Raw genomic sequence first — 19,411 nt, 5'->3', positions numbered from 1 at the left:
ACTGTACTCACTATCACTACTATCCTCAGATGAGGAGTGTTTTTTCTGGCGTTTTGGAATGGCATTTTGCAAGGGTGTGGGGTGCTGGGAAGAAGACTGCAAGGCGTGGCTATCGACAGCACAGCTGGGGCAGGTTTGAGAGGCATGTAATAGCGTTATGCCACCATGGGGTGTCACTGGAGTACCGTGGGAATTTTGTGGCTGTAGGGTCTGGAGCGAAGGGACCGGCGGGGGGGTGGGGTGGGTAACAGCAGGAACAGATACAGTTGCATTCGGAGATATCGTGGGTGCGGGGTGTTGACCACACTTGAGACAAGAGACCTCCGGAGGCTTAGCAGGCACACAGGAAGGGTTTGGTAGCCGCGCGAGGGAGGGGGAAGGCGGGGGACGCGCGGGCTGGGTGGGCGGGGGACCGCGCGGGGGAGGGGGACGGGGGCCGCGCGGGGGAGGGGGACGGGGGGGCTTGTGGAGGAGGCGGGCGGGTGCTGGGGGCCGCGGTAATCCCGGGGGGGCAGGGCAGGAGCGGAGCAGAAGCGGCAGGGGTGAGCTGGGGCCCGCCCTCCCTGGAGTCCGGATTTGTAGATAAGGTATTAGCACTTGAAAGGGAACAAGCTGGTGGGAAAGATAAGGCTGGAACTGCTTCTGCCGCAGAACCCGTCCTATTTCTTTTTTCTACCGCTTTGGTAATTTTGTGAAAAATAGGTAAGAATCGTGTAACAGAGAAATCCCCATTAATTTGGGAAGTATATATTTGTATGCCCACAGAGTCCCAAAAAGAATCCAAGGTTATGGAGTGTGTATTAGTATCAGGAAACTGTGAAATTATCCATTTTATAAACTTTTTTAAGTTAGGTTTCAAAAGTTTAGGGTTAGAGAAAGAAGAATTATTAAGGGAAAGAATTTCTAAGAGTTCTAAATATACGTCTCTCTCGTTCTGGGGTTGTTTTAATTTACTATTTTTTGATCCCATAATATTATTATTCCCTTTCCCCTCCAAGCAGTAAAAAGAGAAAAAAAACAAAAGAAAAAGAAAAAGGGACCCAAATGAAAAAGCGCGCGAAAAAAGGCTGTAATATACTTACTCCTCAGCCAAATGTGGGTCGGAAGCTGCTGGAGGGTGGTCTGCCACTGTCTGATTCCTCAGGGCTGGACAAAGAGGGTCATTCAGACACCTTCTGCAGAAAATTTCTTCTATAACGGAGAAGTTATCTTCAGAAGGATTCTGGCCGGACCCAAGGCAGTTACTCTTCGCGAAGAAGGCTGCTCTGGTGGGTTTTGTCTTCCCGGTTGGGCGGCCAGATTATTGTTTTTGTTCCCGGTCAGGCTCAGTTGGTTCAGCTGCCTTGGTGTTCTGGGGTGAGAAGGGTATCTGCACACCCTCCTGCCCAAGCACCTTTGGCAGAGCTCCCAGGCACAGGCTAGCCCCAGCAAGCTGTTATAGTGATATGCAGCTCTTAAGCAGAGTTCAGTTCTTTTAGAAGTGATTTCAGCTCATAGGCTTGCTGGGGTGCTTCGGGCAGACGCAGGGAGAGAGAGACGGGGAGCGCTGTGTGAGGTTCCACCGGAGGATCTTTATTTCATCTTCCGTGAAGGGTTCAGGGACAGCTTACTTCCAACGAGCTAGGGAAACTGAGGGGTTTTTATAGGGTACAGGGGTTTTGAGAAATGGTCCAATGGTGTGGGTCAGGGTACAAATTGACCTATTGTCTTACAGGAAGATAACAGAGGGTCTGAGGCGCGGGAAAAGGGGTTCTTTTGCTAGTCAGCATGACTATGCATTTTCTCTGCCCTTAGGCAGCTAATCTCCAGAGGGGCCTAGCAGGCCTATCTGCTGCAACAATGCAAAACCCTTCAAACTACTTATCAGCACTTGCTTGGAGTTTGTTGATGCAGCAAATGGTTTTTAGGTAAACTGGTATTGTTGGCACTACTTTTAGATTAGGTTCTTCAGCTTCAGAAGGGCGGGGATGGTGGTTATGTACCCCCGAGGAATGTTGGAAACAGTAAGACTGCTCAGTCATTTCAAGGTGGCCAGAAAATGGGTGTAGCAGGGAAGTGAACACTCCATGAGTAGTAGCCTTAAGTCATGTAATGACTGGCACTTCAGTGGGAACATTACATTGACACCAAGTGATCGTGTCATGAGTTGTTGCATGACAGCAAATTGGGCCAAAATTCTACCAATTTTGACATAGGTGGATGGGCCACCTTCACTTAACCCAGCAAAGGGCTGTAAGTCAATGACGTTTGAAAAGTAGCCCTAAAAAGTAGACCCTTTATTTTGTTGGACTATTGCAACTGTGCAAAGCTCTGTTGACAAGTCATTGGAAGTAGCTGTTGGAATCTAAATTGCAGTTTGACACTTCACCAGTCTGCATCACTAGGAGGCTTAATTGTTTAGATTGAGTGGTGGTGCAAGTTTTTTTCAGAGTAATGGCCCAATGAAGAGCAGCATTCACTACCATGACTGCTGTTGTACCCTTCAAGAGAAATGGGCTAGGCTCAGCACTGTGTGAGAATTCTTGTTTCATTCTAACAGAACCTCCTTGGTTCTGTTGGTTTAGTTTCACAGCTGGAGCAAAGGCACAGCATTGGAAGGAGCTCATAGGGCAGAAGTGGAACATATCCAGAGCACAGGACTTCACTGTCCTTCAGCAGCACAATGTAATTGAGTGTAGTCTAATTGGGGGAATGCTGTCCATCAGTGCTACCAGATTTTTGAAAAGTTCTTAATTCTTTCAAAACAAGAAAGAAGGAAAGTAATGAAGATTAAATCCTTTCCTCTTAAATCTGCCTACCCAACAACTTCAGGGCTAGCTGTAATGTGTACTCAGCTCTTTTAGCAGTGAAAAGATATTGGACCCACCTGAAGAGAGCTTTCCTATGGAATACTATAAAACTGTCATAACAGTAACAAGTTTTCATACAGTAGTTTGAGCACAGAGGTAATAGATATACAAGCTTGGATGTGCAATTGTGCTGGCTCAAGAACCAGGGTTGAGCTTTTGTGTTTTAAATCCAGTCTTGGAGCTCTGCAGGGATCACTGCACCATGACGTTGTGACAAGGGGTGATTCATGCGTAAACCTCAGATGCTTTCATGCTATCTTCAACCAGCTTTAAAAACCTATGAATATCTGGCATACTGGAACTTGAGAGTCATGGCTAAGGTTTCCCCAAACATTTTGTAATATCATAATGTCCCAGACTGAGAAGCAAGATGTATTCATTTGCCATCTGTATAGCAGTTGTCTTCTATTAAGTGAGCAGTTTTCCGTAGCTCTTCCACAACCAGTCCTCTCTCAGGGGAGACATCTGCTGGTAATGGGCTATTAAATGTCACTGCACGACTGATAAGAACTATAACATCCCATTGTGAAATGCTCCACCCAGAGGGAGGAGCCAAGCATTTCTACCTAGATATAATCTTGAGTTTCTGGAACACCAGCATGGCTTTTCCTGCACTAGATTTCCCAGAGGAACAGCTGTCTCTTCCACTGCAGGAAGACTACACCCCTTTTTGCAGGATCACTGCTCCAACAGAACCACACCTGCCACTCCATGAGGACTGCAGCCATAATTCCAAATTGGACTGTGGTCAACACCCTGACTAACAGGGTGTCAGGTTGTATTCTGACTCTGTCAGTGTTGTTTTGGTTCACTTCATTGTTTATCTTTTTGTTTTGTTTTTTTTTTCTTCCCTAATAAAAAAACTGTTATTCCTGCTCCCATATTTTTTGCCGGAGAGCCCCCCTTAATTTCAAATTTATAAAAATTCAGAGGGAAGGGGTCTACATTTTTCCATTTCAGGGGACGCTCTTGCCTTCCTTAGCAGACACCTGTCTTTCCAAACCAAGACATATTTTGGTGCCCAATGTGGGGCTTGAGGGAATAGAAACAAAAAAGGGAATAACAGTTCCTGAGTAATCTAATTTTTGTGTGCTGCTATAGAAACCTCGTTAAGCGACACCATGGGGTCCATCCTACCCTGGTTTGGGTGGCACGTAATTGTGGCTATATTTCTCCCATTTGCAGGCCCTTATCTAAACATGGGTCCTATAACCAAGGCTACTGTCGCTGTTATCCGGTTTGTTTTATGGGTGAATTAGGTGAAGAATTAATGGATTTTTAACTTCCTCTAGAATGCAGGCACATGGATTCACAGCTATCACACACTAACTGTATGTTTTTGGGGTTACTTTAATAATGGCGCCTACTATAAGGAGATGATACCTGGGGAAATTTTCTCCCAACCCTTTAACCATCTCTTTGGGTCTGCCCCACCAGTTTTTTGAAGGGTTAAGATCCACTCTAAATACTAATGATATCATACAGTGGCTGGTATTGCTGTTAGGCCTGTTCTATTTAGCATTTAGGGATAAGGGAAGATTAGCCTGGATAACCACCCTGACACCTGCCCCAGAACCTGACTCGGCACAAGAGACTAGGGATGCTGCTGCCCCAGAACCTGACCCTGCCCCACAGCCCACCCCAGATATGAACTACCCAGATTGGGTGGGGGGTCTGGTGAAGGAAATGCATGAGATGCAGAAGGAGTGCATTTCCCCAGTGGGTAAGAAGCCTTCCCCCTGCCTCGAAGAGGGAGAGTCTAATAGTGCAGCACTGGAACCAACAGATGTTACAAATGTCCAGATTCCAGCTGAACTGCAAAGGCAGTCACAGCCAGCAGCAGTTGCCCTTGTAGAAACAAGGAGATCTAAGATGAAATCAGAGCACCCAGATAGGGGAGGGCCCTCACAACCCACAGGGAAGCCAGAGGTTGCAATCATCACCAAGTCCCTGACGTACGAAAGTCTCCGTAATCTGCACATAGACATTGTACAACAGGGACATGAGGCTTATACAACCTGGCTACTTCGGGTCTGGGACCTTATGGGTACAGGCGTCCAGCTGAATGGTGGTGAGGCAAGGAATCTGGGACCCTTGACCCAGGACTCAGGTATGAATCAGATTTTTGTAAGGGAGACAGGGTCCTTTTCCCTCTGGGAGCAGCTTTTAATAAGTGTCAGAGAGAGGTTTGTCCACAGGGAGAGAATGCAGGAGCACCACCATAAAATGTGCTGGAAGACCCTTGAGGAAGGGATCCAACAGTTGACAGAAGTGGCAGTATTGGAGGTACTCTTTGGGAGGGATGGACAGCATGATAATGACCCCAACAAAGTCAGGTGCACAGGGCAAATGTTGTGAAATCTGGCAAATCTAGGGCCATCTCAATACACCACCTTCATTGCAACGATTAATGCCGATACCAACCAAGAGACAGTGGGTTCTGTTGCCAACAAGCTTAGAAATTATGAAAGTATGATCAATGGCCCAATACAGGCTCATGTCTCTGATGTGGTCAAGAGGAGACGAGGGAGGACCTGAGGAGAAACAGTTCCCACATCGCCCCAGTGTGAGTCACAGGCCCCAAAGTCAGAGCCCAACGTTCCCCAGCTAGAGAGAGAAGGTACACCCCACGGACTGGCCAATGGTTCTTTCTGCACGACCATGGGGAAGACATGGGAAGGTGAGATGGGAAACCCACTTCTGTCCTGGCAGCACAGATGCGTCAACTCAAGGAGGGAAACACTAACCGAGGGAATTCCAGTAAAGTGAAGGTAGCCTCAACCTCCCATGACCGAGCTGCCGAGTATGATCTGTCAGATCCCCTTGAAGGTACCTCTACCATGTATGCCCAGGAAAGAAATAATAACCTGGATTAGTGGGGCCCTGACTCTAGCCAGGGAGAGGCACGGGAAAACCAGATCTTCTGGACGGTGTGGATCCGATGGCCTGGCACATCAGAGACACAAAAATACAATGCCTTAGTTGATACTGGTGCACAGTGTACCCTGATACCATCGCGACATGTGGAGGCGGAACCTGTTTCCATTGCCGGGGTGATGGGAGGATCACAGCAACTGACCCTGTTGGAAGCCGAGGTGAGCCTGACTGGGAAAGAGTGGCAGAAACATCCTACTGTGACTGGCCCAGAGGCCCCGTGTATTCTAGGCATAGATTTCCTCTGGAATGGCTATTACAAAGACCCAAAGGGACTCAGATGGGCTTTTGGCATAGCTGCTGTAGAGGCAGAAAACATTAAGCAGTTGACCACTTTGCCTGAACTGTCAGAAAACTCATCTGCAGTAGGACTCCTGAAGGTGGAAGAACAACGAGTGCCAATTGTCACCTTGACGGTGCATCGCCGGCAGTATCAGACGAATAGAGATGCAGTGATCCCCATCCACAAAATGATCCATGAATTAGAGAGACAAGGGATGGTCAGCAAAACCCACTCTCCCTTCAAGAGTCCCATCTGGCCTGTGCACAAATCTGACAGAGAATGGAGATTGACTGTGGACTATTGTGGCTTGAATGAAGTGATTCCACCACTGAGTGCTGCTGTGCTGGACATGCTGGAACTCCAGTATGAGCTGGAGTCCAAGGCAGCAAAGTGGTATGCCACTGTTGACATTGCTAACACGTTTTTCACCATTCCTCTGGCAACAGAATGCAGGCCTCAGTTTGCTTTCACCTGGAGGGGTGTGCAATACACCTGGAACCGACTGCCCCAGGGGTGGAAGCACAGCCCCACCATCTGCCATGGACTGATCCAGGCTGCACTGGAAAAGGGCGAAGCTCCAGAACATCTGCCGTACATCGATGACATCATTGTGTGGGGGAACACAGCAATGGAAGTATTTGAGAAAGGAGAGAGGATCATCCAGATTCTGCTAAAAGCCGGCTTTGCCATCAAGAAGAGTAAAGTCAAGAGACCTGCTCGAGAGTTCCAGTTCCTGGGAGTAAAGTGGCAAGATGGATGGTGTCAGATTCCAGCTGAGGTCATCAACAAGGTCACCGCGATGTCTCCACCAACCAGCAAGAAGGAAACAAAAGCTTTCCTAGGTGCCATAGGATTTTGGAGAATGCACATTCCTGAGTACAGTCATATCATGAGCCCTCTTTACCTGGTCACCCGCAAGAAGAACGAGTTTCACTGGGGCCCTGAGCAGCAACAAGCTTTTGCCCAAATTAAGCAGGAGATCGCTCTTGCAGTAGCCCTTGGCCCAGTCAGGACAGGACCAGAGGTGAAGAGCATGCTCTACTCTGCAGCTGGGAACAATGGTTTCTCCTGGAGCCTTTGGCAGAAGGTGCCTGGAGAGACTCAAGGCCAACCACTAGGATTTTAGAGTCGAAGCTACAGAGGGTCCGAGGCCAACTACACTCCCACAGAAAAGGAAATCTTGGCCGCCTATGAAGGAGTTCAAGCTGCCTTGAAGGTGGCTTGACCACCTGCAGGTGGTGTTTTTCTACTCTGTTTTTCTGTTCTTCTCAAGGATTGTTTGTGAGAAAAGTGTCTTTGTTAATTAGGCAATCAGGTAGAATGTGTCAAGTCAGTCTATAAAGAGGAGGGTTTTTTGCATTAAAGTTGCTGTTGTGCAAACCAGCCTTCTTGAAGTCTGTGCCGCTTTGTTACTCAATAGCGACAACCTGCAGGTTGTTTACAATAACAATCTATCATAGTTTCTCTACAACTCCCTAAGAGTGTCACAAGTCCACCGTGAGAAAACTTATCTCCTTTTCTCTCTCTCTGACCAGGCTGTCACATCCACAGGAAATGAGCTGGCAGACAGAGAGGCAAAAGAAGCAGCAAAAGGTGAGGTGACAGTAGAAGGAGCCTTGATTCCCCATGGCCAAATCTCCCTAGAAGGTAAGCCAGTGTATAATAAAAAGGACAGAAGGCTAATTGAAGATCAGAACAGAACATATACCCAGGAGGGATGGGCTGTTACTGCAGAGGGAAAACTGATTATCCCCTCCCATTTACTATGGCCATTAGTAAGAGGGGAACATCAGAAAACACACTGGGGAATTGACGCTTTGTATAGTTATTTGGTTGGAAAGATCACTGACAGGAACTTATATGACACTATCACTCAAGTGGCCCAGCAGTGTGAACTTTGCCTCCAGACTAACCCCAAGAATACCCCTAAACCAAAACTTGGCCAAATTGGAAAGGGCCATGGAGCCGGCCAGCAGTGGCAAATTGATTTTTCAGAATTACCAAGAAAAGGGGGGTACCGATATTTGTTAGTACTAACAGATACCTTTTCAGGATGGACAGAGGCTTTCCCCACCAGGACTGCCAAAGCCCGGGAGGTAATCAAGGTTCTGTTGCAAGAAATAATACCATGCTTTGGAGTTCCAACTGCAATATCCTCAGATAGGGGACCACATTTTATTTTAAAAAATAGTACAACAGATCAGTCATCATCTGGGCATAGATTGGTAACCTCACACACCATACCATCCCCAGTCAAGCAGCCAAGTTGAGAAAATGAATAATTTGATCAAGCAACAAATTGTGAGACTAGGGCAAGAGGTTCATTTGCCTTGGCCCCAGTCCCTCCCGTTAGCATTGCTGAGAACTAAAGAAAAGTTGAGCCCCTTTGAAATGCTCTACGGGAGACTATTTGGTGTGCAAAAAGGGATATCTACCCAAATAGGGGAGGAAAGGCTGAATGCCTATATGGTGGCCTTAGGTAAACAACTCGGAGAAATTGAAAAACATGTGGCTGGAACTCAGAGCAGAGGGCTAGATGGACCAGTGCATGGCATACAGTGACCAGTACATGGCATACATTATGTGTATGTCAAGTCTTTTGCAGAGAAGACCTTAGAACCGCAGTGGGAAAGACCATTCCAAGTGCTTCTCACTACTTTCACCACAATTAAGATCAAGGAACAGAACACCTGGATCCACCACTCTAGAGCGAAGAAAGCTCCAGAGACCCCTGGGACGGCAACACTGGGTGATAATGAACTGAAGCTAAAACTCAAACAAAATTAGTACATTTTGGTTGGGAATGTTTAGTAATCTAGATTGCAGGAATTTAATCAAGAAAATTCATCTTAGACTGTTGGTAGATGAATTAGACTGTTGGTATAACTTTACATTAGTACAGACTGTTGAGGTGGTTTGTCTTTGGACCCATGATACTGTTGCACTCTCCTTCAAATTTAAAATAAATGACACAACTGAGCCCGTTACAACCTATGACAGCACTCCAGCCCAAACTCAAATCACACCACCTAGGTTTGAACCTGAAATTTATGAAATTGGCCCATATGTAATAAGGAATACAGGCCAACAGCAATTGTTGTTTAATCCAGAATGGTCTCTCAAGCATGTTGAATTAGTAATGCAAACTAACATCTCTGAAGTCCAACCAGCCTGCTCTTCTTTCCTAGACACATCCTTTGAGGGTTGGACAACATGGTTGCAAGGGCAAGCATACAACAGGGGCAGAATGCGAAGGGATCTGACTGGAATATTAGGGACAGGGCGGGGAGTTCGAAATTGAATCAATTCAGAAATATTAATGAATAAATTATCTGCTGCAACAAGTGATCTAGCAAAATTAGAACAACCCTTACAGTCATCTTTGTTGGCATTGGGAACCAGTCAATGGCAGTTTTCAAAAGTGTTACCAAGTTGGGAAAAAGCAGAGGACCAAGACCATAGGTTAATCATAGATGCACTTTCTATGGCTCAGAGTAATGTGTCTTTGGCTTTTAGTTGTATACAGGCACAATTATGGTTGCAATCAACAGCTGCCTTAATTATAAGAGAAGGATGTGAAGGAGCCTTTCTGATTGAAATTCGAAAAGCTGTCTGGGACAATGCTACTGATTTTCAAAAGAAATTTCAAGCTTAGTGGACTTTGGTAAATTTTACCTATGATCCTATTGCTAACATGGCTGCTGCCTTTGTACTCACTATACAAAATGCCACAGTTTATGTCATTCGCCCCATTATAGCATTAGGATTAAATCATGAGAGATCAGTGCTCTAGCCTTTGGAATACAGAACATGGGCATGAAGTGTGGATGAGAAATGGCAAGCTGTGGATCTAGAATCCTGTGTTACCTGGGAACAACAAGGGTTTATTTGTGAAAGCAACACAATTGATGCTCAAGACATATGTCTTGCTACTGAGCAAAGCGTTTGTCACTTTGAGATTTGCCCAGATACTAGTCAAAGAACCGTACTTATATATATTGGTCAGGGCTGTGTATGTTTGAGGACTTTGTGTGCTTTTGTAGAAATAGACGAAGATAATGTAACTTTACTCTGTAATAATCATTCTAACTTTTGTATTTGTAATTTTCTAAAGATTGTTGGATGTGACTTTCTGTATTTAGCAGCAGTTGTATCCCACCAGCTAATTAGGTCTAACCACACAATGTATCACAAGTTGTTACCTACACCTATTGGAATGAACCTCACCTTAGTGAGACAATTAATGAGGCATCAGGACTTTGTCAAAATTCTAAAAGATATTGAAGAAGCCAGGAAGAAATCTTTAATCATTGTCCATCATGAGACAAAAGAAATAAACAAGGTCCTGCAAAGGGTCAAACAAGACACGAGTCACAACTGGTGGGATTCACTTTTTGGATGGTTGCCGACTGCAACTGGAATTCTAAATACATTATGTCACTCCATTATTTTTTTATTGATATTAGTTGGTATAAGTTTAGCACTGTCTTTTGTGATACTTATCTGGAAATGGAAAATGCTGCAATGAGTAGCAATATTAACCTTTTTATCCTGAGTACATGGCAAAGCATTGAGAGACACATATCGTAGAGATTGGGAAGAAGAATTTCTGTACTAAGTAAAAGAATTTGCTGCCTTAGAAAAAAGGGGGGAACTGAGATATGGGGTTAGGAATTAGAGGGGGTATTGATTAGGGATAGATATTTAGATGAAATATTGTTTAATATTTGCTGCATTTTACTGTGCTAACTGCCTGTAAAGGGAAGACAGGGTATACGTGCGAGCGCAACATGAAAGAATGCAAGGATGTGTGATAAGGGAAGGATGACATTCATCAAAACAGGACCAAGTTACAAGGCTACCAAAATAACAAGGCTCCTCTGGACCCCTGAACCAGATCAAACCAACCTCATGGCTTGGACTGTGACCAAAGGATCAGTAAGCATGCACAAGAAGACTGGTTGAGAAGGTCAACTTTGATGAAGACTACTTACTTCATCCCCCTGCGCGACCCCAAAGGACCCCCAGGATGACCACCAGAGACAAGTACGCAGGCGCAAGGGACTGATAAGATAATTAACATACAAAGCAGGACAAAGTGGAGCCAGGAAATAATTATGCATTGATATATTGCAAAACCTAATGCATATGTAACATTTTACAGGATAAAAAAGAACTCTGAGAGCGAGTAGATGTGCATGCCTTTGCAGAGGCATCCCGCATCCGTTTGGCTGAAAATACATACTTACTTTATAATTCACTTTGAGTTTTAGAGTCTTTCCGCGTATCAGTGTGGATGAGCATGTGGTGGGAAAAATCCTTTTCTCCTGGCACTGTAATATTTTCTCTATTCAGTCTTCTGTTGTATTTTTCAAATAAGGTTTTAATAAACCTTTTAATTTTTTTTAATGAGTATCATTTTCTCACAATGGGGGTTCTCCCTGGGATTTACACCTTGCCCCAGTTGCACTAGGAGTTTTCAAAAGGGGCACCCCCCACCACAAATTTGACAGTCTATCAGACTCTCCCAGGACCACTGATGGTCACAGGTTGAAAGCCCAAAGACAACAGGAGGCTGGATAAAGAAAAGAGGGGAAGGGGGGTGAGTACTATCCTCATAATTATTTTTGGCCAGATTGTTACTCCGTAATTCCGGTATATGAAAGTGAGCTTCACACTAATACTATAGTGGATCCGTCCTGGTCCCTTGAAGTATCAGGATATTGGATGGTGGGAAGGAAACGGGAAAGGCAGGACGCGTGGTGCGGAGGAAAGTGGGGATCCCATAGAAGTGGACCCTGTAGCTGGCGGGACGCGTGAGATTGAAGTGTTTGTGAGGACTTGGTAGCAGGGGGTCACCCATCGGGGGACCATGTTTGTGCCGGGATGGGGACCCGTGGTGGGATTCCCAGCTAGCACACCAAAGGGAGCCGGTGAGCTCCACATGGCGCTTGGAGCAGGGGAGACCTCTGGAGCACAGCCAGCGCTATAATTTCCAGAGCCAGCCAAGATCGAGCTGGAAGCGGGGTGATGTAAGATACTTTTTGTAACTAGCTCAAGGAATGGATAAGATAACTAAGAAATTCTTTGCATAGAGATAACAGCATCAAGACACTAAGATCTCAAGAGAAGAATTATTGCCTCCTTATCGGGAAGACCCAGACTTCGAAGGACCAACACAATTGATTTACAAGATGAGGGAGGGAGTTGAAGTTTAGCAGAAATACCCTTAGTTTGAATAGGAATGTTTGAATCATGTATGAGATATATGAATATGCAATCGGCTATTGCTTTTAAGGGGTAATCCTTTGTTAGCAAGGTATGCTTTTGTGGCAGATGGCAAAAGCATCCGGACATCCCTAATTCTCTGCTTTTTATTGTCTTTTATTGCCCTAACTTTGATTGTCCAAATTCTTATTGTCCTAATTTTTATTACTATTTTATTACTGTTAAACTTCTAAAATTTTAACACAAGTGATTGGCGTTTTTCACAGTTCATACCTTAATGACTGGGTTTTTCTCTGCTGAAATCCATCTTGCCATGTTTCCAGTGGGGTTTTTCTTCTATTTACATGGGGTATTTACAAAGGAACCCGGATTTGGGTGGCTTTCCACTGCAAACAGCTCTCCATGCTGTATTGTTGCAGCTTTTTGATGCTGGTTTGGAGACTCTCCACGCTTGCTTTGATTTTTTTCAGCTTTTTACTGGTTTGTGGCTCTTTATGCACGCTTTGTCTTTCTCCCCTCGTTCTACTCACAAGATGGCTGCTGTCTTCATGTCTGGAATCACCAGATATTACACTGGGGGTTGTTGGTTGGAGACAGAGATGACATGGACTCACTGAGGGTCCTCAACAAACAGCCCTGAGTTTATTATGGCCGCCTCTTTTATAGGGGGTTTGAATTTCTCGGGTTCATATAGCCAATTGGTTGGGATTTCTCACTGCCCAGATCTCTGACCAGTGGTGTGTCTGCATCTAGGTTTGAACAGGGTTGGCTGACGTCTCTGAGTTTGAATCCAACCTATCCCCGCCTTATCTGGGGACCTAGTTTTGTTTCTAGGTTGGTCGAGTTTAGGGGGGCAGCTTCAGACTAGCTGCACTGTGACAGCACACAATCCTGGTGGAGCAAGCAGGAACTCCATTACTGTGCTATCTACTGGTTTAAAAATTAACTACCTTCTGCAGAGACAGGCATTTTACAGAATAGCCCTCTAGTGGTGGCTTTTTAGGAAGAGGGGAAACAAAAATCACCTAATAGGAATAGATATAACTTAACTACTTTACAGTATTTGTATTTACAAAGCAAAATAAAAAAAATTGAATTTGTAAAATATGACCTGGGGTGGGGAGGGAATTTATGTGCTTGGTGGATTTGCTTTTGTTTGTTTACCTTTTTTATAAAAAAAAAACACAAAACATTTTGTAAGGGAACCATTAATTCACATATGATATAAGTGTGCTACATATTGACTTACACATGTGATGTATTAGCTAATAAGGCTTCTATCCTCAACTATTAATTTTTAAAGGCATGTTTCTTTGCTAACTGTACACAATCCTTTGCATATTTTGTAACTGCTATATAATAAGAGATATGCCATTTCAGGACAACAAAACTCAGGAAATCCAACTAATCTCAGCTGAAATGTGATACACTGCAAGAATTCTAATTTCTCCCAAAGGAGAAACTTAGCTTTTCAATGGTATTATTTTCCTTTGTATACCCATTTCAAATCAGAGAAGCTGCCTGAATGTAGTGGATTTGCATGGCCAAGATTTGGTAGCATGAGGGTGACAGGTGGTTTCTGTGAGAAGCTGCCAGAAGCTTCCTCCATGTCAAACAGAGCCAATCCTTGGTAGCTCCAAAGACAGACATGACGCTGGCCAAGGCTGGGCCAAATAGAAATGGTGGTAATGCCTCTGTGATAACATATTTTAAAAGAAGAAAAAAACCAAAACATTGTGGTGCAGTTGTAATTGTGGCTAGAGAAGAGTAGGATGAGAATATGTGAAAGGAACAACTCTGCAGACACCAAGGTCAGTGGAGAAGGACAGGGAGGAAGTGCTCCAGGCACCAGAGCTGAGACTCTGCAGCCTGTGGTGAAGACCATGGTGAAGCAGGCTGTTCCCCTGCAGCCCATGGAGATGCCTAGATCTACCTGCAGACTGTGGAGGAGACCCACACTGGAGCAGGTGGATACCTGGGAGGAGTCTGTGACCCTGTGGGAGGCCTGTGGAGAGAGGACCCCATGCTTGAGCATCCTGTTCTTGAAGGACTGCACCTCGTGGAAAAGTGACTGACATTGCAGCAGTTTGGAGAGGACCGTTGCCCATGGAATGGACTCACTTTGCAGTGGTTCGCAGAGATCTATTGCTTGTGAGATGGACTTATGTTGGAGAAATTAATGGAGAACTGTCTCCCATTGGAAGGACCCCACGCTGGAGCAGGGGAAGGACTCTTCTCCCTGAGCAGTGGGAGAAACAATGTGTGATGGACTGACCATAACCCCCATTTCCTGTCTCTCTGCACCACTGTGGTAGGAGGTAGAGCTGGAATGAGGGAGAGGTGGGGAGAAGGTGTTTTTAAGGTTTTATTTTACTTCTCATTATCCTTCTCTGATTTTGTTAGCAATAAATTCAATTAATATCTCTAATTTGAGCCTGTTTTGCCCATGATGGTATTTGATGAGTGATCTCTCCCCGTCCTTATCTCAACCCATGAACCCTTTGTTATATTTTCTCTCCCCTGTCCAGCTGTGGAGGGGAGGCATAGAGAGGTGGGTGCCTGGCATCCAGCCAGTATCAGATCAACTGAAAGCATGTAAAAGCAAAAACTTCCCTCTAAAATACTTAATTTTATTAGTGAAATGGTAGCAGGGACAAGTATGCAAAGAATTTCTTTGCTCTATGCTACTTACACATCATAAAATAAGACAGTTGTTGTAAGACACAGTCCTTCACAGTCTTTCTATAAGCATACAGATTTGTCATTCTTTGATCAAAATAAGCTGCTTACCAATCAACAGCATGTGGCTTAAACATCACAAAAATGAGTGTCTATACTTTACATGGTAAAGCATTTTCTATAGTCTTAAATGTACACAGTCTCAAGAACATAAAATTCTGTTAAAAAAGTGATTAAGCATCTTACAATCAAACTGGGTTATTTTACATTCCCTGCAATATGCTTTTCTTTTTCGTTTTTGTGGTAAGAATAACTTATGCAAAGGAAAATGTAAACAAATTGAAAGCAAATAGTCAATATGGTATTATTTCGTTTTAATTGAAAGAAATAACTTCCCATGAAGTAAGGCAAGTAATTTGATTGTATTAAGTTGTTTTAAAAATAATCTACTTGATTTTAGGTATAAATTTTAAAGGTATGACTCTTAAGAAATCTCACAATGATGAAACTGATTAAATTAGTTCAGAGGGTACAAGCCATGTTACAGAATCACAGAATCACAGAATGCACAAGGTTGGAAAAGACCTTTGAGATCATCAAGTCCAACCTATAACCTAACCTAACACCTCCTCATCAACTAAACCATGATGCTGAGTGCACCGTCCTGCCTTTTTTTAAACACGTCCAGGGACAGTGACTCCACCACCTCCCCGGGAAGATGACTCCAGTGCGCAATCACTCTTTCAGTGAAGAATTTTTTTTTCTAACGTCTAACTTAAACTTCCTTTGGCACAGCTTAAGACTGTGTCCTCTTGTTCTATCAGTGGTTGCCTGGGAGAAGAGACTGACCCCCACCTGACTACAACCACCTTTCAAGTAGTTGTAGAGAGTGATAAGGTCTCCCCTGAGCTTCCTTTTTTTCTAGGCTAAACAACCCCAGCTCCCTTAGCCATTCTTCATAGGGCTTGTGTTCCAAGCCCTCCACCAGCCTCGTTGCCCTTCTCTGGACAGGTTCAAATGTCTCAGCATCCTTCCTAAACTGAGGGGCCCAGAACTGGACACAGTACTCAAGGTACTCAAGTACTCAGTGTTTTAGCTTGACAAAAATATTTGGTTTGTCATTCTCTTCTTACATGCTTTTTCTTTAAAGAATGAAAGAAAGAATCTCTACTATATAACTCCTGTGTAAATTAGAACATTTTCCAAAATTATTTATCCCCTCAGCTTTGCATATGATTCCTTGTATATCACCCAACAGGTATCAGAGATGACTATGGAGAGGTAACAATTAAGGCCATCCAAATGTAGATTAAATGTCTAAAGGGCTGTCTTTGATGCAGGTGATCAGAAAATGCTTTGTATTCAGCTACTGCTTGTGTACAGTGGTGGTACTTGAAATGCATCTTTGCTTGCACCTATAAATCCCTTCTAGTAATATAAAAAAAGTAAAAATGGAGTTTTAGTATTTTAACAAGTGAATCAAAAAATCCTTCGGAGAAATAACTTGCTTTCTTGTCTACAGTATTGTGGTGGCAAATAGCAATAGAAATAATGTAAGATTTAGATGAAAATAAGTAATCGCACAAACATTTCTGGAAAATATCACATTATTTTAAGAAGGCACTAAAGCTTCTGCTCATGCTCCCATAGCTTTTTAAACAAGTAAGAAAAAAAAATTTCGTAATGGCACCTGTACTATTTGCAGTTTAACAGACACACTGCAGTACAACTCAAAACAAAGCTGTAAGTTATAATATCATATAAATGTGCTTACTTCTGGAAGGACAAAAATAAACAAAAAAACCAAAACAACCCCAAAATAACCCAGTAAGCTAACCTATTATCTATAACATAGCCATATTCCTTTTTGGAACAGAAAGGTATAATGCATTGTTCAAGTACTTGAAAAGAAATAATTATTTTAAGCATAACAGTAAGAAATTGTTTTAAATAAAATCCAAGAATCTCAAGAAGTAAGAAAATGAAAAACAAACTAGTCAGTGAGCATTTAACATAAGAACCATAAAAGTGTGTTTATGTTTACAAATGATTTTCATTTATAACAGAAGAAAATGTGCACATTCATGCACCATTTTTAAGCACATCAAACAGTACACATTGAAGGTTTTGTGGATTTTTAACCTGAAAAGTAAACCAATACAAAATTCATGAACAAGCAGAACTTTAAACAATCTTCGATGCATATATTCAGCTTTTTTGGATAGTACAGCTTGACATCATTCAGTTTCTACTTATTCGCAACAGAAAATGGCAAAACTTAACATAAATCATTTTACAAGTAAGTAAAGCCATCATGAAGATCCATGGATTTTCAGACATGAATAGTTTTGATGTCATCTGCCTTTTCAGGGTATAACTACTGGTCTGGGCTCTCTTGCTTTACAGCAAGAAATTGACAAAGCTGTTACTAGAATTGGAAGAGCTACTAGCACTATCACCATGTTCATGTTGATTACGTTGATATTTTCTTCCTTGTTCTGGGAAAAAAAAAATTCAGATTTCATCCCTTAGTTGAGTCAGAGGTCCTCTTTTTTGCTTTAAGCCTCTTCCATTTTAATTGAATGGTTTTCGTCATTTGGTCGACAGTTCCCATTCTGTTGTAGTTTGACTTCACCAATCCTTTCTGTATCTCTATTGCCTACTTCTTTGTCAGTTTCTGAATTCTGAACCTCTTCAGAGTGATCTTTGTCCTACCAAAGATAAAATTATTTAAAAAAAAATTTTTCTTAGCATTACAAGATATGACTTCCAACCAATTACTGATATTTTGATTGCCTCAATTTTTACATGCCTTGTTTCAGCAATTTTCAGAATAGAGGTATTAGAGGTTTTAAAAAAATTTAAATTAAAATTTTTTTTAAGTCTTTTTTTTTTTAATTGGCTGAAGTTAGGCACACATAATAACCTGTCACCCAAGAAATCATTGCCATAAAGTGATCTGTCTTTATGATCAATATTCGGGTAATACAGAACAAGCAGTATCATGGCACCTATGAAAAAAAGCTCCAAAAATCAGGACTTCAACATATTTTAAAAGTAAAACAGAATTGCAATTTTTCTTTTCTATTTTTTGTCAGGTAACTGATACATTTTAAGAGAGTTCTTGGGTACGACAATTACTTAAGCATGTGGACAGAGTCACCTAAATCAGCTGTTTTATAACAGTTTAATTCTGAGTACCACAAACTACTCTTTAGAAGCATGCTGGGTTTTAAATTATAAGATTAAACATTTGAAGATGATTCTTTTCTTGATCACACCACTTTCTATTTTGCAAGGGAAAAATCCCATACTACTCTTTCCTCAAATCTTCAGCTTTATTCCTGCAGAGTCAAATATGCAGTCCAGGACCAAAGCAACCAGGGAGAGGCTGAACTGCAGAATGAAAGTTTATTAAAAATCTCTTCAGATCAAAAGCATGTGCTGGTTTTGGCTGGGATAGAGCTAACTTTCTTCATAGGAATTAAAAGATGGGGGAAGGAGGAGGGGGGGGGGGGCATTCTGAGCAATGGTGTTTGTCTTCCCAAGTAACTGCTACACATGATGGAGCCCTGCTCTCCTGGTGATGGCTGAATATCTGCCTGCCCATGGGAAGGGGTGAATGAATTCCTTGTTTTACTTTGCTTGTGTGTGCAGCATTTGCTTTCCCTATTAAACTGCCTTCATCTCAACCCACGAGTTGTCTCCCTTTAAGTCTTCTGATTTTCTCCCTCATCCCATCAGGGAGGAGTGGGTGAGAGAGCAGCTGTGTGGTGCTTAGTTGTTGGTCAGGGTTAAACCACGACAGGCAAACTAACCCTGAACCCTGCTGCTTAGTTATACAATCTCCTTTATGCCTCCCCATACAGATAGGCAGCCAGTCAACTCCTAACATATGGCACAGAACAGAAAAGAGAGAGGAACCAAAACAAAGTGTTTCAGTAACTTATTTACACAAGCTCCATCAAGTGGCAATACTTTGATAAAGAAAACGGGGGAAAAGAAGAGTGGGGAAAAGAAGGGTGAGGGAAAGAAAGATGAAGAAGGGAGGAAATTCCAATAATTGTTCCACTTGTAGCACTCCACTGTTTATCACCTGGTCACACAGCTTACCTTCAAAGTAGTGGTGCTTTTGTCAGATTTCTCCTTTCCCTCTTTTTCTTTACTAATTTTTTTCTTGAAGTATTCCCTTTCTCTTCTTTCATTATTTGTATCTCTTTCTCTTTTTTTCTCTTTCTTGTTTCTGTTTAAGAAAATTTTTACTCAAATCAGAATTTGATCCCACAGCAACAAATCTACTAACAATGCATACTCTGACTGTACTGTACAGTAAATTGTACAATAACTATGAATGTTGATATCCTGGTTTGCTTTCTTTCAGAAAGGTTCAGTCACTTTCAAACATAACAAAAATCAACTCTCCAGTTGAAAGCATACC

General features: G+C 42.9%; 1 protein-coding gene across 8 annotated transcripts in view; it reads right to left on the bottom strand.

The window, feature by feature from the left end:
* LOC137465558 (splicing regulatory glutamine/lysine-rich protein 1-like) overlaps positions 1–19,411 on the bottom strand; it is a 448,710-nt gene that overhangs the window by 355,130 nt on the left and 74,169 nt on the right. For 6 of the 8 annotated variants that reach the window (XM_068177638.1, XM_068177635.1, XM_068177636.1 and 3 more), the window contains 2 exons: positions 19,087–19,216; positions 17,007–17,684 (listed from right to left, as the gene is read on the bottom strand). The exons of 1 other annotated variant lie outside the window; for it this stretch is intronic. In XM_068177638.1, coding sequence (XP_068033739.1) covers positions 17,532–17,684; positions 19,087–19,216 — 283 coding nt within the window. In that variant the 3' untranslated portion in view covers positions 17,007–17,531. Of the gene's footprint in view, positions 1–17,006; positions 17,685–19,086; positions 19,217–19,411 lie in introns of those variants that run through there. One more of the 8 variants, XM_068177640.1, reaches the window with a different exon arrangement.

Source organism: Anomalospiza imberbis (assembly GCF_031753505.1).
Source record: "Anomalospiza imberbis isolate Cuckoo-Finch-1a 21T00152 chromosome W unlocalized genomic scaffold, ASM3175350v1 scaffold_31, whole genome shotgun sequence".
Classification (NCBI taxonomy): Eukaryota; Metazoa; Chordata; class Aves; order Passeriformes; family Viduidae; genus Anomalospiza; species Anomalospiza imberbis.
This window is presented reverse-complemented; position numbering and strand designations above follow the sequence as displayed.